General features: G+C 44.5%; 1 protein-coding gene across 1 annotated transcript in view; it reads left to right on the top strand.

The window, feature by feature from the left end:
• The first annotated feature begins 112 nt into the window (after positions 1 to 112).
• LOC128895682 (collagen alpha-1(IV) chain) overlaps positions 113 to 21,057 on the top strand; it is a 27,156-nt gene continuing 6,211 nt past the window's right edge. Inside the window, exons 1-21 of the mRNA XM_054158481.1 lie at positions 113 to 469; positions 1,645 to 1,687; positions 9,394 to 9,532; positions 9,634 to 9,756; positions 11,479 to 12,029; positions 12,626 to 12,760; positions 12,826 to 12,933; positions 13,362 to 13,583; positions 13,685 to 13,873; positions 13,987 to 14,103; positions 14,517 to 14,681; positions 15,344 to 15,646; positions 15,727 to 16,110; positions 16,464 to 16,670; positions 17,055 to 17,223; positions 17,314 to 17,441; positions 17,847 to 18,285; positions 18,633 to 18,982; positions 19,732 to 19,998; positions 20,083 to 20,254; positions 20,657 to 20,902. Of these exons, the coding sequence (XP_054014456.1) occupies positions 450 to 469; positions 1,645 to 1,687; positions 9,394 to 9,532; positions 9,634 to 9,756; positions 11,479 to 12,029; positions 12,626 to 12,760; positions 12,826 to 12,933; positions 13,362 to 13,583; positions 13,685 to 13,873; positions 13,987 to 14,103; positions 14,517 to 14,681; positions 15,344 to 15,646; positions 15,727 to 16,110; positions 16,464 to 16,670; positions 17,055 to 17,223; positions 17,314 to 17,441; positions 17,847 to 18,285; positions 18,633 to 18,982; positions 19,732 to 19,998; positions 20,083 to 20,254; positions 20,657 to 20,902 (4,477 nt within the window). The 5' untranslated portion in view covers positions 113 to 449. The remainder of the gene's footprint in view (positions 470 to 1,644; positions 1,688 to 9,393; positions 9,533 to 9,633; positions 9,757 to 11,478; positions 12,030 to 12,625; positions 12,761 to 12,825; positions 12,934 to 13,361; positions 13,584 to 13,684; positions 13,874 to 13,986; positions 14,104 to 14,516; positions 14,682 to 15,343; positions 15,647 to 15,726; positions 16,111 to 16,463; positions 16,671 to 17,054; positions 17,224 to 17,313; positions 17,442 to 17,846; positions 18,286 to 18,632; positions 18,983 to 19,731; positions 19,999 to 20,082; positions 20,255 to 20,656; positions 20,903 to 21,057) is intronic.

Here is a 21,057-nt window from a genome sequence, read left to right as displayed (position 1 = left end):
TCTTTCCTGCCTCCCTACCTCCGGCGGTTTCGGTTTTTCCCGTCTGTCCTTCCTTCTTGCGCCCTGCGCCGACTGGTATCTTCTGGTCCCGCAGTTGGCGGAGGCAGGCTGGAGAGTTCGATTCTCGGACAGCGTACTGGCAACACAAGCGGGGGAGGCAGGACCAAGAGTGTGGAGAGCTCACCAGCTCTCGCGGAACCGGAGCGAGAAGCCTCTCTCCCGATCCTTTCGGCGGAGGAATTCTAGCTGGCGTGGCTCGGCGGCCGCCTCCACCTTCCTTCCCTCCACCCGACGTTCATTCAGAGCCCTCCCTGGATGGGACGGTCCGCACACCACGTCTACTCGGTGCCGGGTTCCCCGCGATATTTTGTGACTGCCTGTCCGTGCGGTGCTCGTGCTAGCCTGTGCTCGTCGGCTCCCTAGACCCGTCGCGGAATAGGGAGGTCGAAATGACCCGGTTGGGATTGCGGTGAGTTTATATTCATCTTTCGCTTTATCCTTCTGCTCCTTCGTCCTTTTTTTTTTTGCTTTTTTTGTCGCGTTACCTTCTCGGTATCGTACATCGGTGTTGAAGTGACATTGGAGTTGACGAGGACACGTACGAACCGAAGGGTACAGAGGCAAGGAAATTTCACCTTTGCTCCCCCCGGAGTTCCCCTTTCTTTCGAGTACCCGCACTGCATACTCCGCGGTACATTCTCGGTCGACGACAACGTGTCTCAAACTGTTTAATTTTTCTTACGTGTATCCGATAGTCATTGTTCTCTCAGTTCGTCTCGATATGTCTCGTTCGCGGTTTTTGTTTGATCGGTAGCTTCGTACCGGATTCAGCCGAGAACAAAAATACGGTGTCTCCGTTACGCTGCCTCGTCGAATCCTGAGCAACGAACTCTGCCCGCCAAACCTGTCGTTATGTCGATGATCTCTGCATCGCGTAGACACGTGCTTCAATCTTTCGCGCGTGCCCGTCTTTCGTCTCAACGCGACACGGAAGCGGACGGATCCGCGTTTCCTCGGTGGTCCCCGACGCTTCGCCTCGAACGAGTCGCGTAAACCATCTCTGCCCAGCCGTCCTCTTCTCTTTTGCCCTTTTTCCGTTCTACATCGGTGCACGCGACACGAGTGTTTCCGTGATAGACGGAGGGGGCACTTTCAACCCCCGGAACGTTCCGACGGCGAGTGGACTTGAACGGCGGGGGACGCAATGTGTTTATACGGTCGGTCGTCCTTTGAAGGAGAAACGTTTAGCGGTCGCCTTCTCTTTCGTTCCTGTTCACAGTGAATCTAGAAATTCGCGAGAAGGCGACGGGGTTTTGCTTGGAACGACGAGTATAAAAATGGGGGAATATTGCAGAGGCGCGATAACCGAGGAGGTTTGCAGCTGTCGACTTCGTCTAGGTTCGAATCGCGAAGCGTCTGGGATTGGAGCCGAAGTGATCCTTGGCACGTTGAGAAACTCTCGAACTTTGTTTATTTCGTGGAACTTCGTGATCTTTGATGTCTAGTGCAGAGAAATCTCGATGGATATTCCGATTCTATCTCATCTTTCGATGAATCCCTAATTTTTCTCGTCCTTTCCATAATCCGTTAACGAACATCGGAGCATGTCCACGGCCATCGTTAGTTTGTTCTTTCTTCTTCCAGATTCGTCGCATCCGCAGTCTTCCTGGCCGGGATTGTCAGTGGGGTACGTATGCACAGCTTTGTTGCCGCTTTAACCCGTCGATGGTACGGATTTTTGAAAAATGCCCTCTGGTATCGCGCCATTATTCTCTGTCCGGTTTGTCCCTCGTGGAACGGGTTTCGAATTGCCGAGTATATTTCTATAACGACATTTGCGCGAGTAGTCGACCGTGCCGCAGTTTTCGCGTAAATGGAGCAGTTATCGGGGGTGTTGATTGTGACAAAGTACGGTTCGAGGACGGGTCATGACGTAATCGAAAGGTTTCCTTTTCGATCGCGTTGTTACTTTAATACGTACGCAAATATACAAACATACGTACATATTAACTCCGGTTACGCGAATACAAAGGAATTCATTTCCGGACTTAACAGATGAGAAAAATAGTCCGGTGAAAGATCGCCTGAACCGTAACGATATTCATCGTTTAACACCTTTTATCGTCGAACCGCGACGACACGCGAGGATCTAGGTTCATTCATCGATTCACGCGAATGCACGTGCACCGACGCGCAGTACCAGTCGACGAGCTAAAAAGAGTCGAGAGGATCGCGTTTCGATCATTGGCGGCGCGTGCTGCCTTCCCGTTTCCAATTGTGCGGACGCGCAAGAGTCGGCGGAATTGCGAGGGCGACGAAGCTCGAACGAAGGCCGACAGACCTCCTGGCTAGCGTAACCCGCGAGCATGTCGATCGTCCGCGAGATTAGATCATCGGGAACGTCGTTATTTCTGCGTTACGAGACGCGCGTCGCCGGGCGTGGGACTTCCATCGTCTTTGACGATTTAGGAAAGGGGACGTTAGTGTCTGACGAATTCGTGGCTTTCTTCGCGATTAGAATCGGATCGGAACGATAGGAATTCGATGGTTTGTTATAGGGTACGCTCGGGGAAAGAAAAGGGGTAAATTTGCCCGATTTTGGAGTAGAATTGGGGGAGATCTATTATTTACAGTCGTTAACCTTTTTCGGTGCTCTGAGTTAACTCGTTAACTCATTAACGATAAGCTCGCGCGATTTAACTCGTCTCGAGCACGACGAGAACAAAATAATTTCACGAGTATACTCGCGCGGAGCACTGAAGAGATTAAACCTCTGCACTCGAGGATTCTTTTCTGATTCTTTTCCGTGACTATCGCCACGAATGCTAAGTTTAGATTGACTTCGAAGACGTAGCCTGATTCGTTATCGTAAACTAATTTGAGATTTCAAAGAAATCGAATCTAAAGAAACGTTTTTGCTGGTAGATTTGCTGCGTGAAACTTAGCGATGACTGAGAGTCTCTCAAGTGCAAAGGGTTGGAGTAGATTCGAATAGAATCGATAGGAAACGAGAGTAAGTTAAACGTAGCCTGGGAAGCTTGTCAGTGATAGAGGATTCATTAGTGTAGGCACGTATTCTAATTAGTTAATTGGGGGAATAGCTTGGATTCCTGAGATTTGAGAGTTGGTATGTAGGAGTGGCGTGATGAGAGCAGGCAATTGGACTATCTAGACCTATATCCTAGATAGTAGTACGATACTGTTTAAATAATTAAACAGGAGAGTCGACGCCGACCCGAGCTACATCTGTTTGTATATACAGGGTACAACTTACCATTTTTTTAGACGCGATGTAGAAGCAACTCTTTTCCCACGAAGTCAGCGCAGAATGGTGCAAAGTCAGCTTCTACTCTGACCAGACAGTTGAAAGCCACGCACAAATCCACACGTTGTAATATCAACTCTTGCCGTATTACGAGGATCCCTTTACCTTCAGTTCTAGTCTGTGAATTTATTTTTCTCGGTACGTTACTCGAAAACATAAGCAAACGGTGAAAGGAAACATCAGAACCAGGTGTTGAGATAAAGAATCATTACTTGACGAATCGCTCCGAAAGTTTTCCTTCGATTTTTACGATTTGCCGCGGAAAGAGATTTCCCCACCGCGATTTTGACGAAAGGTCGGAAAGATCGTCCTCGATAAGCCGCGTGACGATCGCCGACTATTTTTCGGACGTTGCGGTCCGTGGATCGTCGATAACGCGAGGATCGATCGTCGACGCGATAACGGATCGAGTCCCGGCGGATTTGTCGTCGCGAACAACGAAAAGGTGTTAAATCCGAAATAGGGCAGTCGTCTGTTAGCGACCAGTCCGCCTACGGGCGTCGTAACCGCGAGCACTGTAATTTTATTACACCACGTACACGCATACGCGCTCATAGTGCGTATAGTACAGCCACGCGAGTACGCTTAGTCACTAGTGAAAATAGTTCGGAATTGACTTCGACTTGATTGCCACCGTCTGGCGTACTTAATCGTCGTCGTTTGCATTCTGGCTATTCCGCCACCTGTTAACCGGGAATACGATAACACTTATTTAGTTAATTGGAAAATCGTGGTATTGCGTTGTGATTTTTGAAAATTACTAGAGAAACGTATTCACCGAAATTCGTCAATTACGAGCAATAGCCTTTGTTCTATGGGATACTATCTGTTATCAGTAATTCCCAGACTGCGGATTTTTATGCATTTATAGGAAATTTGAACGTCCAAGAAACTATAAAATCCATACAGCATGTAATAATATAAAAAAATATCGAAGGTAAAGTTTATATTATAATATTTGGATAGTAAAATTAAATCCTGTGTAGGTTTAATTCTAGCTACGGAAGATTTTATTTTGCATAAAGATTCGCAATCTAGTAATTAAATATTATGGGATAGAGTATTCGCTAAACAGGCTGGATCGTACGTCTTCTTTTAGCAGACGTAGAAATAATTAGAAGGTGGAGCGTTGCATCCTCGCCTTGTTACACCTGCATCGATGCACTCGCGAGATGCACTCTGTAGTTCTAGAACGAATAGTGCATTTAATCCGCGGATCGATTCTTCTCGTCATCCCACGCGTGAAAGTATTAAGACACACCTGACAGAATATTTGGAAGTGAAACACGTTTGATGTCACGTTTGAGAAAGAGAGAGCGCGAACTGCAGGTGGTGGGCTCCAGCGTTGCAACACCGAGAAGCTGTCTGATCTCGATAAACGTTTTATTTTCAAATATCTTACGGCGCGTTCCCTTTACAATGCAGTTGATATTCCGACAGGCAGAAAAATGGGAAGCATCGATTCGTCAGAAGTAGCTCCGCTCGTCTTAATTCTGTTTTTTCTTTAACATTCTGAAATATGGAAGTTCCTGGCGCATCGTTGCAGTTACAGAGAAGCGAGACCATGGGAAGTTAGATCTTAAACCATACAACCTTTTCCTGTAGCATTTTTCTCTTCCACGGAGATACGAGCTGTCCCACTTTCTGAAATCACTCTGCGTACACGTTGCATTTAGTAACTAGCCCCCTCTTTTCCATACCGATAACTTCGTATCTGTCTGCGTTATGCACGGAGTATTTTTCTCGTTCAATTATCGTTACGATTCTTTCTTTCGTATCTTTCGTACCGCGTTCTGTATTTCACCTTTTCGCAGTTTCACGCGGGTCGACTATTCCAAAAATTTATTTTAACTTTCGTCTTCCTTCGCGATTAAGATCCGCGTTGATAATCCAGACATGAAAATAGAAGCGAATAAAGATATTCGGATCCCTCCGAGTATTTTGTTCGTCCCGCGGCGTGGAGCCTGCGCCCGTATTTTATTCGCACCTTGTATACGCTCGATGACGCGTGAAATGTGAAAAATCGTTTCGCGGGACGGGAGTGACTCGTATCGTAGCGAAAGTATTAAGTCAGAGGAACGGGTTTATAGGGAAGCGGTATTAATGGTACAACGATGATCGCCGACAAGTCGATTGTCGAGCAACGCTGACGAACGCATTCCTTCGTAAATAAATCACGTCGCTTCCGAATCGAAATTGCAAATCGCGAGATGTCATCTTTACACTGACATTAATTTTTATATATAAAAGCTCAGCTTTTAGAGATCAGCGTTCCTTCCTCACGCTTCGACTATTTATTACTTGATCGACATACGAACCGTTCACTCCACGAATCGATTAATTTCACTTTTCGAAAAATCTTAAATTCAAGTGCCGAAGCACTTATATTTATAATATCATTCCTGAATAACAACGATTAACACCGTTGAACGACATTCGTTGGCCATTAAATGATAAATAATTTATTTTAAAGGCCAATGTACATTATTTCGTTGCATTTCTCGACTTTTATTTACGGAGTTCATCGATTCGAGCAACGAACGGGCACATGTACGATTATTTTTCGTTGCTAGCCAACGAAAGACACATGAATTTTTTCTGTAAGGACTCCGTGCTTCCCTTTGGCGCTCTTTCAATATTTATATTATCTCGAATACACCGTAAGACAACGGATTGACATTTCGTTAACTTTCTGAATAACTTCGCGAATAAATAAAACCTCGGAGGGATACCTAAGATTCTTAACTCTACTAATCTCCTAAACGTTCGCGAAGCGGCCATCGCGATTCTTTTTCGGGTCACGTGTGCGGTTTCGTGAATACAGGTCGGACGAGATTGTAAAAATCGCCAGGGCAACGAATTAGCGTGGCCTGGAAGTTAACGTCGCTCGTTAAAATCCCGCCGCTCGGACCCGATTGTGACGGCGGTCCGTGGAAAAAAGGAGCAGCGATCCGACTGGCGAACGACGTTGAAAAAAAGGACGAAGAAGGACTCGAGGGGGGTCGAGGGAAGTCGAAGAAGATTGGATAGGGGGACCAGGGAATCGACGGAAGGATCGTACGAGATCCGAATTGCCGCTAGGCGGCCGATTACGTAACCGCGAGTCCACGAAGGCGGCAGACCGCGCGAGATAAAAGTGACAATTCTTGAACCATCACGAAAAGATATCCCCCTATCTGAAATAAGAAAATTAGGCTGGCTTCGTTGAACGAAATTGCCGTAGTTTGAACGTCGCGGATCGTAGGCCTAGCTAGCGAAGAAGATGATTGTTGAAGAGGATTGTCCGTAGCTCTTTGAATAGTGGAATATTGTCTATAGTTTTAGATGCGAGGGGTTTTTGTACGATATTGTTTTAACGTTAATACTGTTTTCATTGGCGACTGACAGTCGTAAGTAGACCGCGGACCTTTAGGCAAAATAAAATCTTTATTTTTTTAGGCAAAATAAAATCTTTATTTATTATAAAAATAGACTGCATTTGATTCTATAGAAGAATCGAACGCGAAGGGTTAATAGTACGTTTTTAACTAGGATAAACAATGGATCGTAGGTTCGAATATATACGACACGCTATAGTAACTCCATAATGTTCACTACTCATTGTTCGGAAATAAGCACGTCAACGATCGCTGCCTCAACGCTGATCCCGTATCCATAGCGGCCTAGAATCTCGATAAGTCGACGGTTGAAAAATGTACGACCCCTTGAATTCTCGTTTTTACTATTACGATTTTATTTGTTGAGAAGCGCAAGAAGAATTTAATTGTATCGTGCGAGAGTGCGCGAAATTAGACGGTCTTTTCCACTGCAACGCGTAGCAACGTACGCGCGAGGATCTCGTCTCAGCCTCGGTGAATTAAGGAAGTGTAATCCCGTACATATTTTCAGCAGTGATGTCAGTAAATCTGTTTCGCATTTAACTCGTCGTCGAGGTCGCCGCGAATTATCGTATTATCAGCGAGTTTCGAGAATTCACGGTGAAAACTTGCAAAAAAGCTGAGCCGCGTAACGCGCAAATATCGAGCAATAATCGATCGTTACATCACGCGTGCACCCCGGTTATTAATAACAAAAGATAACGACCGAACGGGATTCCGCGGCTCTTGGCATTATTATTAAAACCGAAACGATCCGCTGGCCGTAACATTATTTCCAAGATACGGCCGACGCGATAAATTTATCCCATTCGCGGAGAAAATAAATTGGAAACGTACTATAATCGAAACATTAATCGACGTTCGATTCACGGTGTCGCGGGGTCGTCGGCCAATTAAACGACGACTGAAAAAGTATCGCTCTTCGATTTCGGAAGTCCATCGCAGTGGCCGATCGCGCGCAAAAATGAATTCGCGAAATTCCGTTGATTCGCTGTCGAGGGAATTTTTCGAAATCTTCGAAGTTTCTCCAGGAATCTCGAGTATGGAAGATAGAAAAAGTAAAAGAGCCAGCTCTCTTCCGAACCTCCTAATTTCTTCTCGGTTCACTCTTTGTTGTTTCTCGAAGATTTAGATCTCTCGATCTATCGAGAGACGAGTTTCCGTGACGCGATCATCTTCCGTTTCGACGAAAGCCGGTGCTTTCGTTCGGCGTTTTCGGGAAGAAACGGTCGCCTACTCGTATCACGAATCGTGCCCGAAGCTTAGGGGAATCAAAGAGAAACGGAGTGCGTCGCATCGTTTCGAAACGATAACGAGGCGGCTATCTCCCCGCGCTTCCTGTCAGTGCGTGCCATCCCGAAACGTAAAAAGGATAAAACGTGAAAACGAGGGCAAGACAATGACTTTCTGCGAACGCGATGACGCATCGGTTGAATCGAGCCAATCTGTATATTGTGGTCGCCGGACGTGAAATAAGGGCTAGACCAGAGACGGAGGTAGCAATTGGTCTGTGAATTTAAAGAGATTCTATGAATATAGAGAGGATCCGACTCGTTCGATTATGGGATCGCGTGTGCCACGTGATCTTTGCACGACGGGACTCGATGCATGATTTCTGAATCGTGGTCGAAAAGCCGTAATCGAGACGAATGGCAAAATGGATCGCACTGGTCGATTAGTTTATGACTCGTGGAGTATTTCTTAGAATCGTAAGAAGCGAGATATTAAAAAAGATTTCTGTATACTGAAACGATTCTTTCTAATCGTGATGTACATAGTAACTTTTTAAATTAAAGATAAGACGTGTTCTACCATAGAAGAAGCATTGCTGATAACTTATCGACAGTTGACGCTACCTTGGAAGCATTACTGAGTAAGAAGATCCATTTGAAAACGCTTTTAATCTCTGTATCCATGCATTTGATACATGTGCTTAGGTATGCTCTTTTGTTACAACGTATGTGACAAACGTGGCTTTCGTTTCGAGTACAAAGTGGCGTTCGGTAAAACATTCTATCTTTGTCTGTTCTTCTCGTGCGATATTTATAATAGTACTTACATAGTAATATAAATACGTCAACAATCTGTCTTCTGTTCGTGTTGTTTTCTTTTAAGCAAAATTGGGTATTAACACCTTACCCGTCGGGCTATTTAGAAACAGTCTTTAATTCAAAGAAGAATTTTCTACAACACTATCGTGCAAATCTAGACTGACAATAATTCCTCTATACCGTTTCCAAAAACTGAACATTGCAAGTAAAGAACCATCAACATAGCAAATAAATTCGAAAAGCTAAATACCGGAATTACAAAAACCTATAAATAGGCTCCCGGTAAATAAAGTGCTGAATGAATTTCCACACATTTAAATTAATTTACCGCCTGCGTATGTAGCATTCGATTATCTTCGTACAAATATATTTAATGACATTTCCAAACGATTTGTATCACTTCATATCGAACTCGACGTTTCTTGTTCGTGATCGATACACACAGCCGGTAAAACAGAGCGTAGATCTCCCGCGTGCGCCGCGCATCGATGATCTAGATCTCGGTCGATACATTGCGCTCGCGCTTCCACACCGGTTACCGATCAAGTAGATCGCGATGATCTTGTACAGTCGTAATTTAATGTTTTATTTTTACGATCTATTATAACGCGCTATTTCGTGTTTTTTTTTTTCGTTTCAGCAATATAATCACACACAATGGACGAATCCGCAGCCAGTTGTACCACTCGGCGGACGAGGTGATATCGGTAAACCTAGCGGTGCCGATGACGACTACAACATTTCGCCACGATTCAGGGATTATCTTAGGAGAAACGAAGGTAAATCTTTCCGAAAAATCTTTCTCTAACGCTCGGCGAGTTTACTTTGGTATCCCTCGAACGCGATCTATATTTTAACGCGAGTTTCGTTTAATTTTCAGGTCTTACGGAGGATCAAGCTAGAGCTAACATAGCTCAGTATGGCTACGACAACGACGACGGCTACGGCGACGAGGATGACGACGTATACGGCCGCCAACCTGGAGGACAACAGGACCGTTATGGTAATTAATATTGTATTAAACAGTCATTGCAATATGTACGGATTAATTCAGCTTAGTAGAAAATGGATACATAAAATATTCAAGGTCCGTGTTTAACAGTCTCGCAAATATTCGTATTCCACGCAACGTTTTAACGAAGGCTCCGAGAATAATTCTCCTTTCGTTCGACTCGTAAAAACGAAGACTTAGAAAATTCCTCGAATAAATATTTGGAAATCAACTGTGTAAAATGGCACCGAAGCGTTGAACGAACGTACTTATTCGTTATCCAGGTGGGTCGCTATAAAATGGTGTCAAGGGAATATCGTCAAGGGAAGACGGAGGTATTCCCATTTTTGAACAGTAATTCTTCCGAGATTCACCGATTGAACTTCGGACTGCTAATTAACGCGATCTTTTGCCATCGCTGTGTTGTGTAATAGTTTCCTATTAATCGATAACACCACCAGTTATGCGCGCGCGCAAGTTTATGGTATTCCATAAAATGTAACGGGCCGATGGAAAACTGATATTTGACGAGCTAGAATACTTCTCGTTTCGAGTCATTTCGGAGACGTTGTTTCCGCGTTGAGAAAAATGTAATAAATCGTGGAAGTAAACCGAAACAGCAGGTATTGCTTTATTGGCACAAATAATTGATCTCTAGAACGACAGAGATGTCGCGACTTTAAGATGAGTCCAAATATGTTTTGTTACGAGTAAACTGGAAAAACCAAAGACTCTTGACGATGATTGATTGAAACGAAAAAGTTTTATGGTAATCGATTCATCCATTACAGAATTACGTGCAAAGACACATAAGAAGAATAAAGTTGTTGAAATATGAACCTCCTAATTCCGATATCGTATGGTTCTGAATGAAAAGTCTAGCTCTATCCTTGTCTAAAAAGGTGTCGGATTACTAATTGCGGTCGGCTTAAGTTGTAAAGTTCGATTTCTGACCGGTTTTACGACCTCGCAAGATCTCTACCAGCAAGTATACTTAAAGATAATCATACCTGTGGCCATAGTTAGGAGTTAATTAGACACGTATCCCATGCACGACTGACTTTTCCCTGTAAATTCTAAAAGCTCATGAAGTGTCACAGAAAATAAATCTGTACAAGACTCACGAATTCCTAAGAGTCCCCACATGTGGGTGACAAGGATTTTCATTGAAAATTAATTTGGATAAGATTGGTCAATTCTAAAGATGTAGCAAAAATAAGAACTATAAGAACCACATACGTTAGATCACGTTCTTTCTAATTGTATAGAAACAACATTTAAGCTCGTAGGAATTTTCACGACTGTTAGTCTAGCAGTGAACGCATTAACACGTTGATCGTCACACGTCACTCATATATGGGTGACAGTGCTTTTCACTGAAAAAGTACGAAAATTAATTCTGAAAGTTAAGTGTCACAGAAAGTGAATTTAAATGAAATACTCGAACTTTGACGAAGTTACACAACTAAATGCCACAATAAATGTTTCATTACGCAGTTTCCAATAGACTGTAAACAAAGTTTGATCACAGTAGAAATTTTTAAGAGTACTAGTCTGGCAGTGAACGTGTTAAAGAGCCTCTGTTCGAACTAACCATACGAAGAGAAAATTTGGGAAATCCTGTTATATGTTAACTCGCGTCACGAAGGGTTGCGTAGAATCTTAGAAACCTCGATCGTATCGATCATAGTTGATTCCCTGAATGGCACGACTAAATAATCTCTCTGCACTAAGGAGGCGAAGGTCGAGGGTTCTACAATCAGGGCCAAGAGCAAGGCTCCTTGGATCCTTATCATCAAGGAGGCGAAGGCAGAGGGTCCTACAGCCGTGGACAAGAACAAGGTTCGGTGGATCCGTACAATCAAGGAGGCGAAGGCAGAGGGTCCTACAGTCGCGAACAAGATCAAGGCTCTCTGGATCCTTACAACCAAGGAGGAAGCGATCCCTACGGTAGACCTCGAGGTTACGGGGACGCTTACCACAGAGGATCAAGCCAGGACTCGAATCCTTACGACGATCGCTACGGAGAAAATCGTGGATCCGGTGATCCCTACAATCGCAGTGATCCCTACAACCGCAGCGATCTCTATAACCGTAGTGATCCCTACAACCGCGGATCGACCGGTTATTCGGGTCACTCCCAAGGCCAAGGAGGATACGGTGCCGCCGGAGACTCGGAGAATTATCCGAGCAGCTACTCGGCTGTACCGATTCCAGGACAACAGAAGAATTGCACCGGTTCCAATTGCTGCGTGCCGAAATGTTTCGCGGAGAAAGGATCTAGGGTGAGCGTCGGTCCACGTACACTTTTCAAACGTCGACTTTTCATGTATCAGGCCATTCTAAACCAAAACCAGATACTCCTTGCAATTTTTCTGTATAATTAGCCTCTGAAAACACTTGTGTAAATTGTTTTCGACCACTAATGTCCACCAAGGAAAAAGTTTCATGGTTTTCTATTTGAATATAAAATCTGGTCCTAAATTTTGTAAAAAATAATTTATTTATAATAATAGCCTATCGAAGCCGAGACTTTAGGAGAAATTTAGAAAACTTTATTTTAAAATATAGAAAGAAATACGTACATCTTATTTCTCGGTCCTTTGAAACATATCAAAAAATCAAAACAATCGGTGGCCAGACATCTAAAAAGCTTTCCTTGTCAGTGACACAGTTAATTCGTGCACTTGCATTATTTTCAATATATCGCTCGTCCTGTAAAATATTTCATTTCAATTCGTTACGTCGGTAAAATATAAATAAAGTTTTATTGGATTTTATTCGGATCGTTTTAATTTCACGTCGAATTAATATAAAGTGGTTTCCGTTTAAAATTGTCGGTGAATAATGACGTTAATTCAAACGAAATGTACGGGCGCAGGGTCCCCCAGGTGTGATGGGGATACAGGGCCCAAAAGGTCAAAGAGGATTTCCCGGATCGGAAGGTCTTCTGGGCCCGAAAGGTGACAAAGGTGAACCCGGTCCTCAAGGTCCACGTGGACCAAAAGGCGACAGAGTAAGTATAACAGCCACCGATATATCGTCTTTCGAAATCATTCTAATCATACTTTTATCTTACAGGGGAAAATGGGTATGCCCGGCTTCCCTGGTATAAACGGTGTTCCCGGAGTTCAAGGTGAAGCAGGTTCTCCGGGACTTCCTGGTCGAGATGGATGCAACGGGACAGATGTACGTACGCAAATAATGTGTCTTCTCGGAAAAAACGTAGACGAATAAATAATTCAACGAGGAAATTATATTTTCTTTTCTATGCTAACTTGTAGGAATGTTGCAATAAATCAGGTAGGTGATTGGAGGCTGATAGAAATTGTTGGATTAGAGTAAATACCATTGGATGCAGTAGTAACCAATCGATGATTATTTTTATCGTATATCGGAGACTTTGAACCATTTTGAAGATAGCTATTAACAATTAGCCAGTTGGCAAATATATAATAAACGATCGAGACTATATCGTTGTAGATTGTACACTTTGTACAATGTTATAGAGTACCTATCGTTCACAAAAATTCTAAAATTATTCAAGTGCAACTGAGAGTAATCAATGAACATATAGTCTTAATAACGTATTAAATTGAAGTTTGTCGGTCGTCCAGGGTGAGCCTGGTCTCCGCGGTGTCCCCGGAGGACCAGGTCCCCGTGGTTTCCCAGGTGCGCCTGGGCCCAAAGGAGACAAAGGACAATCGGCATTCGCTGGATCGTACCCTGTCGGTCAAAAAGGCGAGCCAGGCATCGACGGCGTGAGAGGACCTCCAGGACCACCGGGACCTCAAGGGCAACGTGGATTGCCTGGACCGAAGGGTGATCGTGGACCCTATGTAAGTAACGTCGCACGATCGCTCGTCTACGATAAATGTTTAATTTTCGCGTCGTACAAGGAGCGGATTTTAATCGAAGAAAATACGCAATTACCCTTCAGGGCCCTCGTGGAGCGCAAGGCTCGAAAGGAGAAAAGGGTAACATGGGTCTTGGATTCGAGGGTTTGAAAGGTGACAAAGGTCAGAAGGGAGAACTTGGATTGCCGGGCACGCCCGCGCCAGAGATACCCTTCGAAGGGACGGTTCAAGTGACGGGAGCACCTGGCGAGCCCGGAGAAAAAGGAGACAAGGTATGTCGTCGACCTTAATAATAAAAATAGCACACCAAGATCTCATAATAAAAATAAAAATAATGCTCGAAGATTTCCTTGAGAATAACGACTAATCAATTGTTCGCGTGCAGGGTGAACGTGGGTACGTCGGATCGAAAGGTGAACCTGGCCCGCAAGGAGATCACGGTATGTCTGGAGGTTTGGGGGCGAAAGGAGAAAAAGGATTGCCTGGATCTCCGGGAATTCGCGTGAGTTTTCCTTGTGTTTGTCGATTTATTGAAATTTTTAAGGGGTAACACCACTCTAGAACTTAGTAATTCTATAGTCAACAGTATATATATTATAAAATTTGTTGGTTTCTTATTCCAATCGTTATACGCAACAAGAAAACCGTCCTCTCGTGAAGGCGTTTTAAAAAAAAAAGTCAATTTTGGAGACTCGCCTTGTCGCTGCCATTTTCTACTAAAATAATAATCCAATAATTTTTGTTTATACTTCGATATGTGTTAAATGAACCCTGCTAAAAGAAATCCTATTCCTTTTGCGATACTCTCGAAATTAATTATCGAAGTTAGGCCTTTTTTTCAACCTCTAGAGCGGCCCTTAGTAACATCGTACCTCTTAAGTAACATCGATCGACACGATCCTTTATCGTATTTAGGGTAGGGACGGTTTCTCTGGGCCTCCTGGACCACCCGGACGTAAAGGTGACAGAGGTCACGACGGGCTGGATGGACTTCCTGGACGACCTGGAAAGAAGGGAGAGCCAGGACGAGATGGACCCATGGGCGTTTCAGGATTGCGAGGACCTCCTGGACCACCAGGAGTGCGTATCACTTATGAATTACCAATAGGTTTTTACGGAGCCCGGTCATTTCGATCCATTCCAAATTTCGGAAAGTCTTACGGGAACCGTTTATAGGAAGCATTTATTCGATAATATTAAACCGATACAGCAGTGGAATTTTTCATATGTCGAATACATAATGGAATTTTCGAATAATAGAACAATTACTTTCTTTCACATCAAATATCATTTATTCGAGTAGAAATGAACGAAAATGAGTTTCTTCCAACATCTAAGGATCCTGTTACTTTTTAGCTGATTAGTCATGAATTTTTAATTGTAAGCAGCTGCGTAGAATTACGTTTCGTTTACCTTTTTCGAACGACTCGAATGCTTCGGCATGAGAAGGCACGTTGTGCGGATAATAGAACATACGGATAATAGAACGTCCGTATATCAGGGGTTTCGGATAACAGGGACACGGATGCAGGAGTCTCTGTTGCAATTTAATTTCTTCAAACTCCTTCGATAGATTCTATGTCCTTCGTTGTTGTCTAAGGCTTCTAATTAATTTCGATAATTCTACATCGTCTATAAAACGATTTCTTCGGTAATAGAACCTTCAAATGTGGAATCTCCGCGAACCTAGCGTTAAAGTAAAGAAAAGTATTCGCGATCCTTGAACACGATCGTATTTTCAGGGCGGTAAAGGTACACCTGGGCCACCAGGACCAAAGGGACCGCAAGGGTTCCCTGGTCCCATTGGACCACGAGGTTCCGACGGATATCCAGGTGATCCGGGACCCAGAGGACCTATGGGTCCGGCGGGAGGTCCTGGCTCTCAAGGTATCCCTGGCCCTGAAGGTTTACCAGGAGAGAAAGGATCGAAAGGAGAGCCTGGGATCACTGGATTCCCAGGGACCACAGGGCCACGTGGTTACGATGGCCCTCCCGGTCCCTCAGGTCCGCGAGGTCTCCCCGGCGACAAAGGATTATCGATCGTTGTGAGTACACTCCTGACACGCTATCGAAAACGACGAATAATCGGTAGAATATAAACACTGTAAGACGATGATCGACATAGGGCCCTAAAGGAATGGACGGATCGCCTGGTCAAGACGGAGAGAAGGGCCAGAAAGGTGAACGCGGTTACTCCGGCCCGCGAGGATTCCCAGGCGATTCCTTGGACGGGATTCCAGGATCGCCGGGAGCGTCTGGCTTGCCAGGAGAACCAGGAACTCCCGGGAGAGACGGTCTTCCGGGAGTTCCAGGGCAGCCTGGCGAGAAAGGAGAGATAGGAGGACGTTGCCAGAACTGTTTGCCAGGATTGCGCGGGCTGAAGGGTGATCGCGGTTTGGATGGTATTCCTGGAATAACAGGACCGAGAGGACCGCCGGGAGAGCGAGGATATCCCGGCGAACCTGGTTCCGATGGACTACCTGGATCTATTGGACCCCCAGGCCTACCGGTATGTATAGTCGCTGGTAGGGATCTTGTGAGGTCGTAAACTGAAACAGTAGTAATAATTTAATTAATTCTTCATTTATTTGGACCTTTTCGATCTTGAATATACCCTAAAATTTTACGTTCAAATAATGTTAAAGCAACTCTCACTAATATGATTAATAATAATAATATAAAAAGAATAAAATTTATATGAAAATAATTTATTAATGAATATATATATTTACCTATTATATAATATATAATTAAATACTAAATTTAATGCATTCTATCTGCCAAAATAATTATATAAACATTAGATTTTTTAAAAATATTTAGTCCTTTCGTACAAAAACATTTGGATACTCCTGTTAATAGGGCAAGGATGGTATTCCGGGTACGCCAGGTCCTCAAGGACAACCTGGTGCGCCAGCACTGATTACAGAGAACATGCTCAAAACGCAAAAGGGCGACAAAGGTATACGAGGTGAACCTGGAAGGCCTGGACCGCCAGGCCCGCAAGGTCCTCCCGGCGAAAAGGGCCTCATGGGAGTCCAAGGTCTCCCTGGAATGAAGGGCACTGCTGTAAGTAACAACGCGACACCTTTTAATACCATCCATTAAAGACACGTTTCTCAATCGGATGGAAATATATTTCATGCGATGCTAAATGCATAAGAAATGTATACAAAAGTTTGTAAGCGATCATTTGATCGTGGAAGGTTTAGCGTTACTCCTAGTGGGAATGGTTGGTCCTATGTTGTAATTTATAGAATTTAAAGCAGCTTGAAAAATAAACGTATACGTATATGTCGGAAGCTACTATATCTCCTTATATATATATATCCAAGTTACTATATCTCTATACCTTCAGTTATTTTAAAAATAAGTCAAAAATATTACACGGTGTTAATTTCACCTTCGCTAAGTTATTTACAATTTCCTCAACTTCCCGATTGATATTTCCAGGGAGATCGCGGTTTCCCCGGGCAAGATGGCATCCCTGGAAGGCCAGGTACGCCTGGACGAAAGGGAGAGAGTGGTATGAGCGTGAAAGGAGAGCAAGGAGAACCTGGACTACCAGGTCAACGGGGTCAGAAGGGCGAATCTGGCTTCGACGGCGCCAAAGGCGAACCTGGTAATTAAATATCGAAATCGGCACGCTGTCTCGATAGACAACATCTCGATAGATACGCGTTAAACATATCATTGCTCTTGTTTCGAATAGGCTTGTGTCCCCCGTTAAACATTACCGAGGGCTTCAAAGGTGACAGAGGACCTTCGGGCGAAAGAGGAGCGCCTGGACCACCGGGCAGGGATGGATTTAAGGGTGAAAAGGGCTTGCAAGGATTTGCGGTAAGCATACAGAATCGAGTCTGTCGTCCCTACCTTCTGTTTGAATATTTTGTTCTCGGTTCCACAGTCAGTCCCATAAATATTCGTACCTTCTATGTATACTAAAGAAATCTACATAGACGAACTTTACACTTGTATGTATCTATAATGAATTATTTATTTGAAAATATCAAACCTATCATTCAATTTAGACAGATTTCTTGAATAGACGTAGAAGGTACGAATATTTATGATACTGACTGGTCGGCGATGCTGCCAGCTCTAATAAGCGAATGTAGAGATACGTCGAAACGCTTTAGTAAATTGTTGTACAATTTTCTCCTCGAGTCTGATTTTCCTCTCGAATCGTGTGCTTCGAACCTAATTATTGCACGACAAATACTTCATCCGTTTCGATCGAATCAGGGTCCGCCTGGTCCTCCAGGACCAATCGGCGCTCCAGGTCCAGTCGGGCCTCGAGGATTGCCTGGTCCCCGTGGCGACAAGGGTAACATGGGACCCATGGGTTTCCCTGGAGAGCCCGGTCGCGATGGACCCAGAGGATTTCCCGGTGCGCCATCCCCGAAGGGAGAGAAGGGAGAGCCTGGAATATCGGTGAAGGGTAGTCGCGGTTTGCCTGGACCTCAAGGTCCAAAAGGCGAGAGAGGACTTCCAGGACCACCAGGAAAGGACGGACCGGTCGGTTTCCCGGGTCTGCAAGGATTCATGGGAGAAAAGGGTGACTCTGGAGAGCCGGGAATAAGCGGGCTCCCTGGTGGGCCTGGTGAGAAAGGAGACACTGGCTTGATGGGACCTCCGGGTCCTCCTGGCGTAGCAGGAACTCATGGCATGGATGGAATGAAAGGTATCGTTAATTTTACGTATGTGATGAAAGACGAACGTAATTAAGAATATCATCTATCTCGTTATTTTCAAACCCTGTCGATGAATTCAAATATTATTACTCTATTTCGATAAGTATAGATTAACTTAAAGTACCAAATGCATTGTACATAATTTATTCATTCATCACAAAGTAGCCCTTTACTTGGGTTCCCTTTCAATTTCAAAGCAGTCGGTGAAGAACTTTCCAAGATTTCAGATTTTTAACGAACGAACGTTTACGTTTGCGTTCGTATAAATTTCTGGAAGTATGCAAAAGTATGGTTTCTTGTTTGAGACGAGAATAAAAACGCAAAATTGTGGCAATAGGTGAACCAGGATTGCCGGGTGAGCCTGGTAGGCCAGGCCTTCCAGGGTTCCCAGGCCAGAAGGGTTCGTCCGGCGAGATAGGAATCGACGGGCCGAAGGGCTATCCTGGAAGACGAGGCCCGCCCGGTGCACCAGGTAGACATGGCGTGGAGGGTTTACCTGGTTTGAAGGGAGAACGAGGCGAGAAAGGTTCTCCAGGTTTCCCTGGATTGGTTGGAATGGAAGGTAAACCAGGACGCCCTGGTGCACCTGGACCGAAAGGAGACGAAGGTCTCCCTGGACCACCTGGATCGACAGGCCTTCCTGGATTCGACGGACCTAAAGGCGATCGAGGCCCTCCAGGATTGCCTGTAAGTGCCTCTGCATCTCAATTAATCTCACGAGTCGAAAGCTTTTCGATATACAGTAAAGACCGGATAAGTGCGAGACAGGATTTACTGGATAAATGCAACGTGACTATCCCCACCACTTAGTTGCTTCCATCTTGAGTGAGCGAGCAGTATAATATGATCCTAACCGATTGAAACGATTCTGCCGACTGTAGAACCTCTTTCTCTTTCACTCTCTGTCCTTTTTACATTCCATGCTGGACGCGAGCCAAATGTAAGCACAGAATAGAAACCTCGACTGGATAACTGCAATGTTTGGGTCCCGATTTTCTTCCACTTATCCAGCCTTTACTGTATACACATTTTCATCTGTTCCCCAGTCTGACACGAGTGTTCTTCGTTTATATAAATACTCTCGAAAATTCGTATAACACGTTGATCGTCACGTCGCCTATATATGGCTGACAGTTATTTTCGCCGAAGAAGTAAAGAAATTAGCTTCGAGAATTAAGTGTCGAAGAAAATATTCTTGGATTTCAGTGAAATTACAAAACTAGATACCGGAATAAATGTTCGATTATGTAGCTTCCGATAGTCTGTAAATAAAATTTAGTCACGGTAGAAATTTTCGAGAGTGTTAGTCGGTACACCATAAATATTTATTAGCGAGTTTAACGAATTACGCCGACGAAAGAGTAAAGACAGAGGGTCGATTTAGGAAATTATAATTCATCAGGATGTTCACCAGGGTTTTTTCGTAACTCCATTAGGGGCCCAAGGGAAACGCAGGTCTGGTATCGGAGAAAGGACAGAAAGGTGAGCCAGGAATACCGGGCGTCCGTGGTCCTCCTGGTCCTCGGGGCAGAGATGGCTTCGATGGTCTGAAAGGAGAACCCGGATCGCCCGGTATCGGCCGGGACGGACAACCTGGAGCTAAGGGCGAACCTGGTCAGCCAGGTAGGGACGGTTTGCCAGGATTCCAAGGGCAAAAGGGTGACGCGGGAGTGAGAGGGTTCAGCGGACTCAAAGGAGACATAGTAAGTTCGTTCGGAGTGATTACGGATTCGCGAGAATTCGATTTCTACGACGGTCCGATTTCTAACTTCCGTTGATTGCGATAGGGACCGCCAGGCGCGCCAGGTGAACCAGGTACACCTGGAATCGACGGCTTACCTGGCGAACCCGGTGAAATTGGGCCAGGAGGGCCTCGCGGTTTCCCTGGTTTGGATGGCGAAAAGGGATCTCCAGGATATCCTGGAATCAACGGTGTCAAAGGAGACCGTGGTCTTCCAGGTGAGAATTAAAAAAGTGTCGAGGATGGACGAGCGCGACACGGCGGAAAACAATTATTTAGTCAAAGGGTTTATCAAACAGGACATGATTCCGTTTCGGGACACCCTGTATAATAGTCAGTCCCATAAATATTCGTATCATCTATATCTATTCAAGAAATTCGTCTAAATTGGATGTCAAGTTTAATGTTTCCAAATAAATTTTTATTATAAATATGTTCATATGTAAACCCTGTTCACGTACACATCTACAATGGATCGTTTATTTGAAAACATCAAATCTGTCATTTAATTTAGGTAAATAATTTCGATAGACATAGAGAATACGAACACTTGTGGGACTGACTGTACATGCGTCTTAGAAAAGGAACGTACTTATGGAAATATTCGTCGCTGTTCACAGGCGCCGTTGGACTGCCTGGTATCGTTGGAGCATCCGGAGAGAAAGGTGACCGTGGACCACCCGGGCCAACGATTCAGGTGAAAGGCGACAAAGGTGAACCAGGAATCCCTGGACAACGTGGCTATCCTGGAGAGAAGGGAGACCGAGGTTTGGAAGGTCTTGTTGGGTACACCGGCGAGAAAGGCGACAGAGGTTTACCGGGCTCACCTGGAAATCCAGGGCCACATGGACTTCCTGGTCCAAAAGGTACGACCTCGACCTTCGGATAACCAAATAGTTTGTTTATGTGAGATTTTGGTTACTTAGATCCGTGGGTAGTTAAGTTCGGATTTCTTTGACTTGTTATTTCTTATCTTATTATTATTATTATTATTATTATTATTATTATTATTATTATTATT

Source organism: Hylaeus anthracinus, unplaced genomic scaffold (assembly GCF_026225885.1).
Source record: "Hylaeus anthracinus isolate JK02 unplaced genomic scaffold, UHH_iyHylAnth1.0_haploid 5, whole genome shotgun sequence".
NCBI classification, from domain to species: Eukaryota; Metazoa; Arthropoda; class Insecta; order Hymenoptera; family Colletidae; genus Hylaeus; species Hylaeus anthracinus.
Note: the sequence above shows the minus strand (reverse complement) of the source record. Positions and strands in the feature narration are given on the sequence as shown.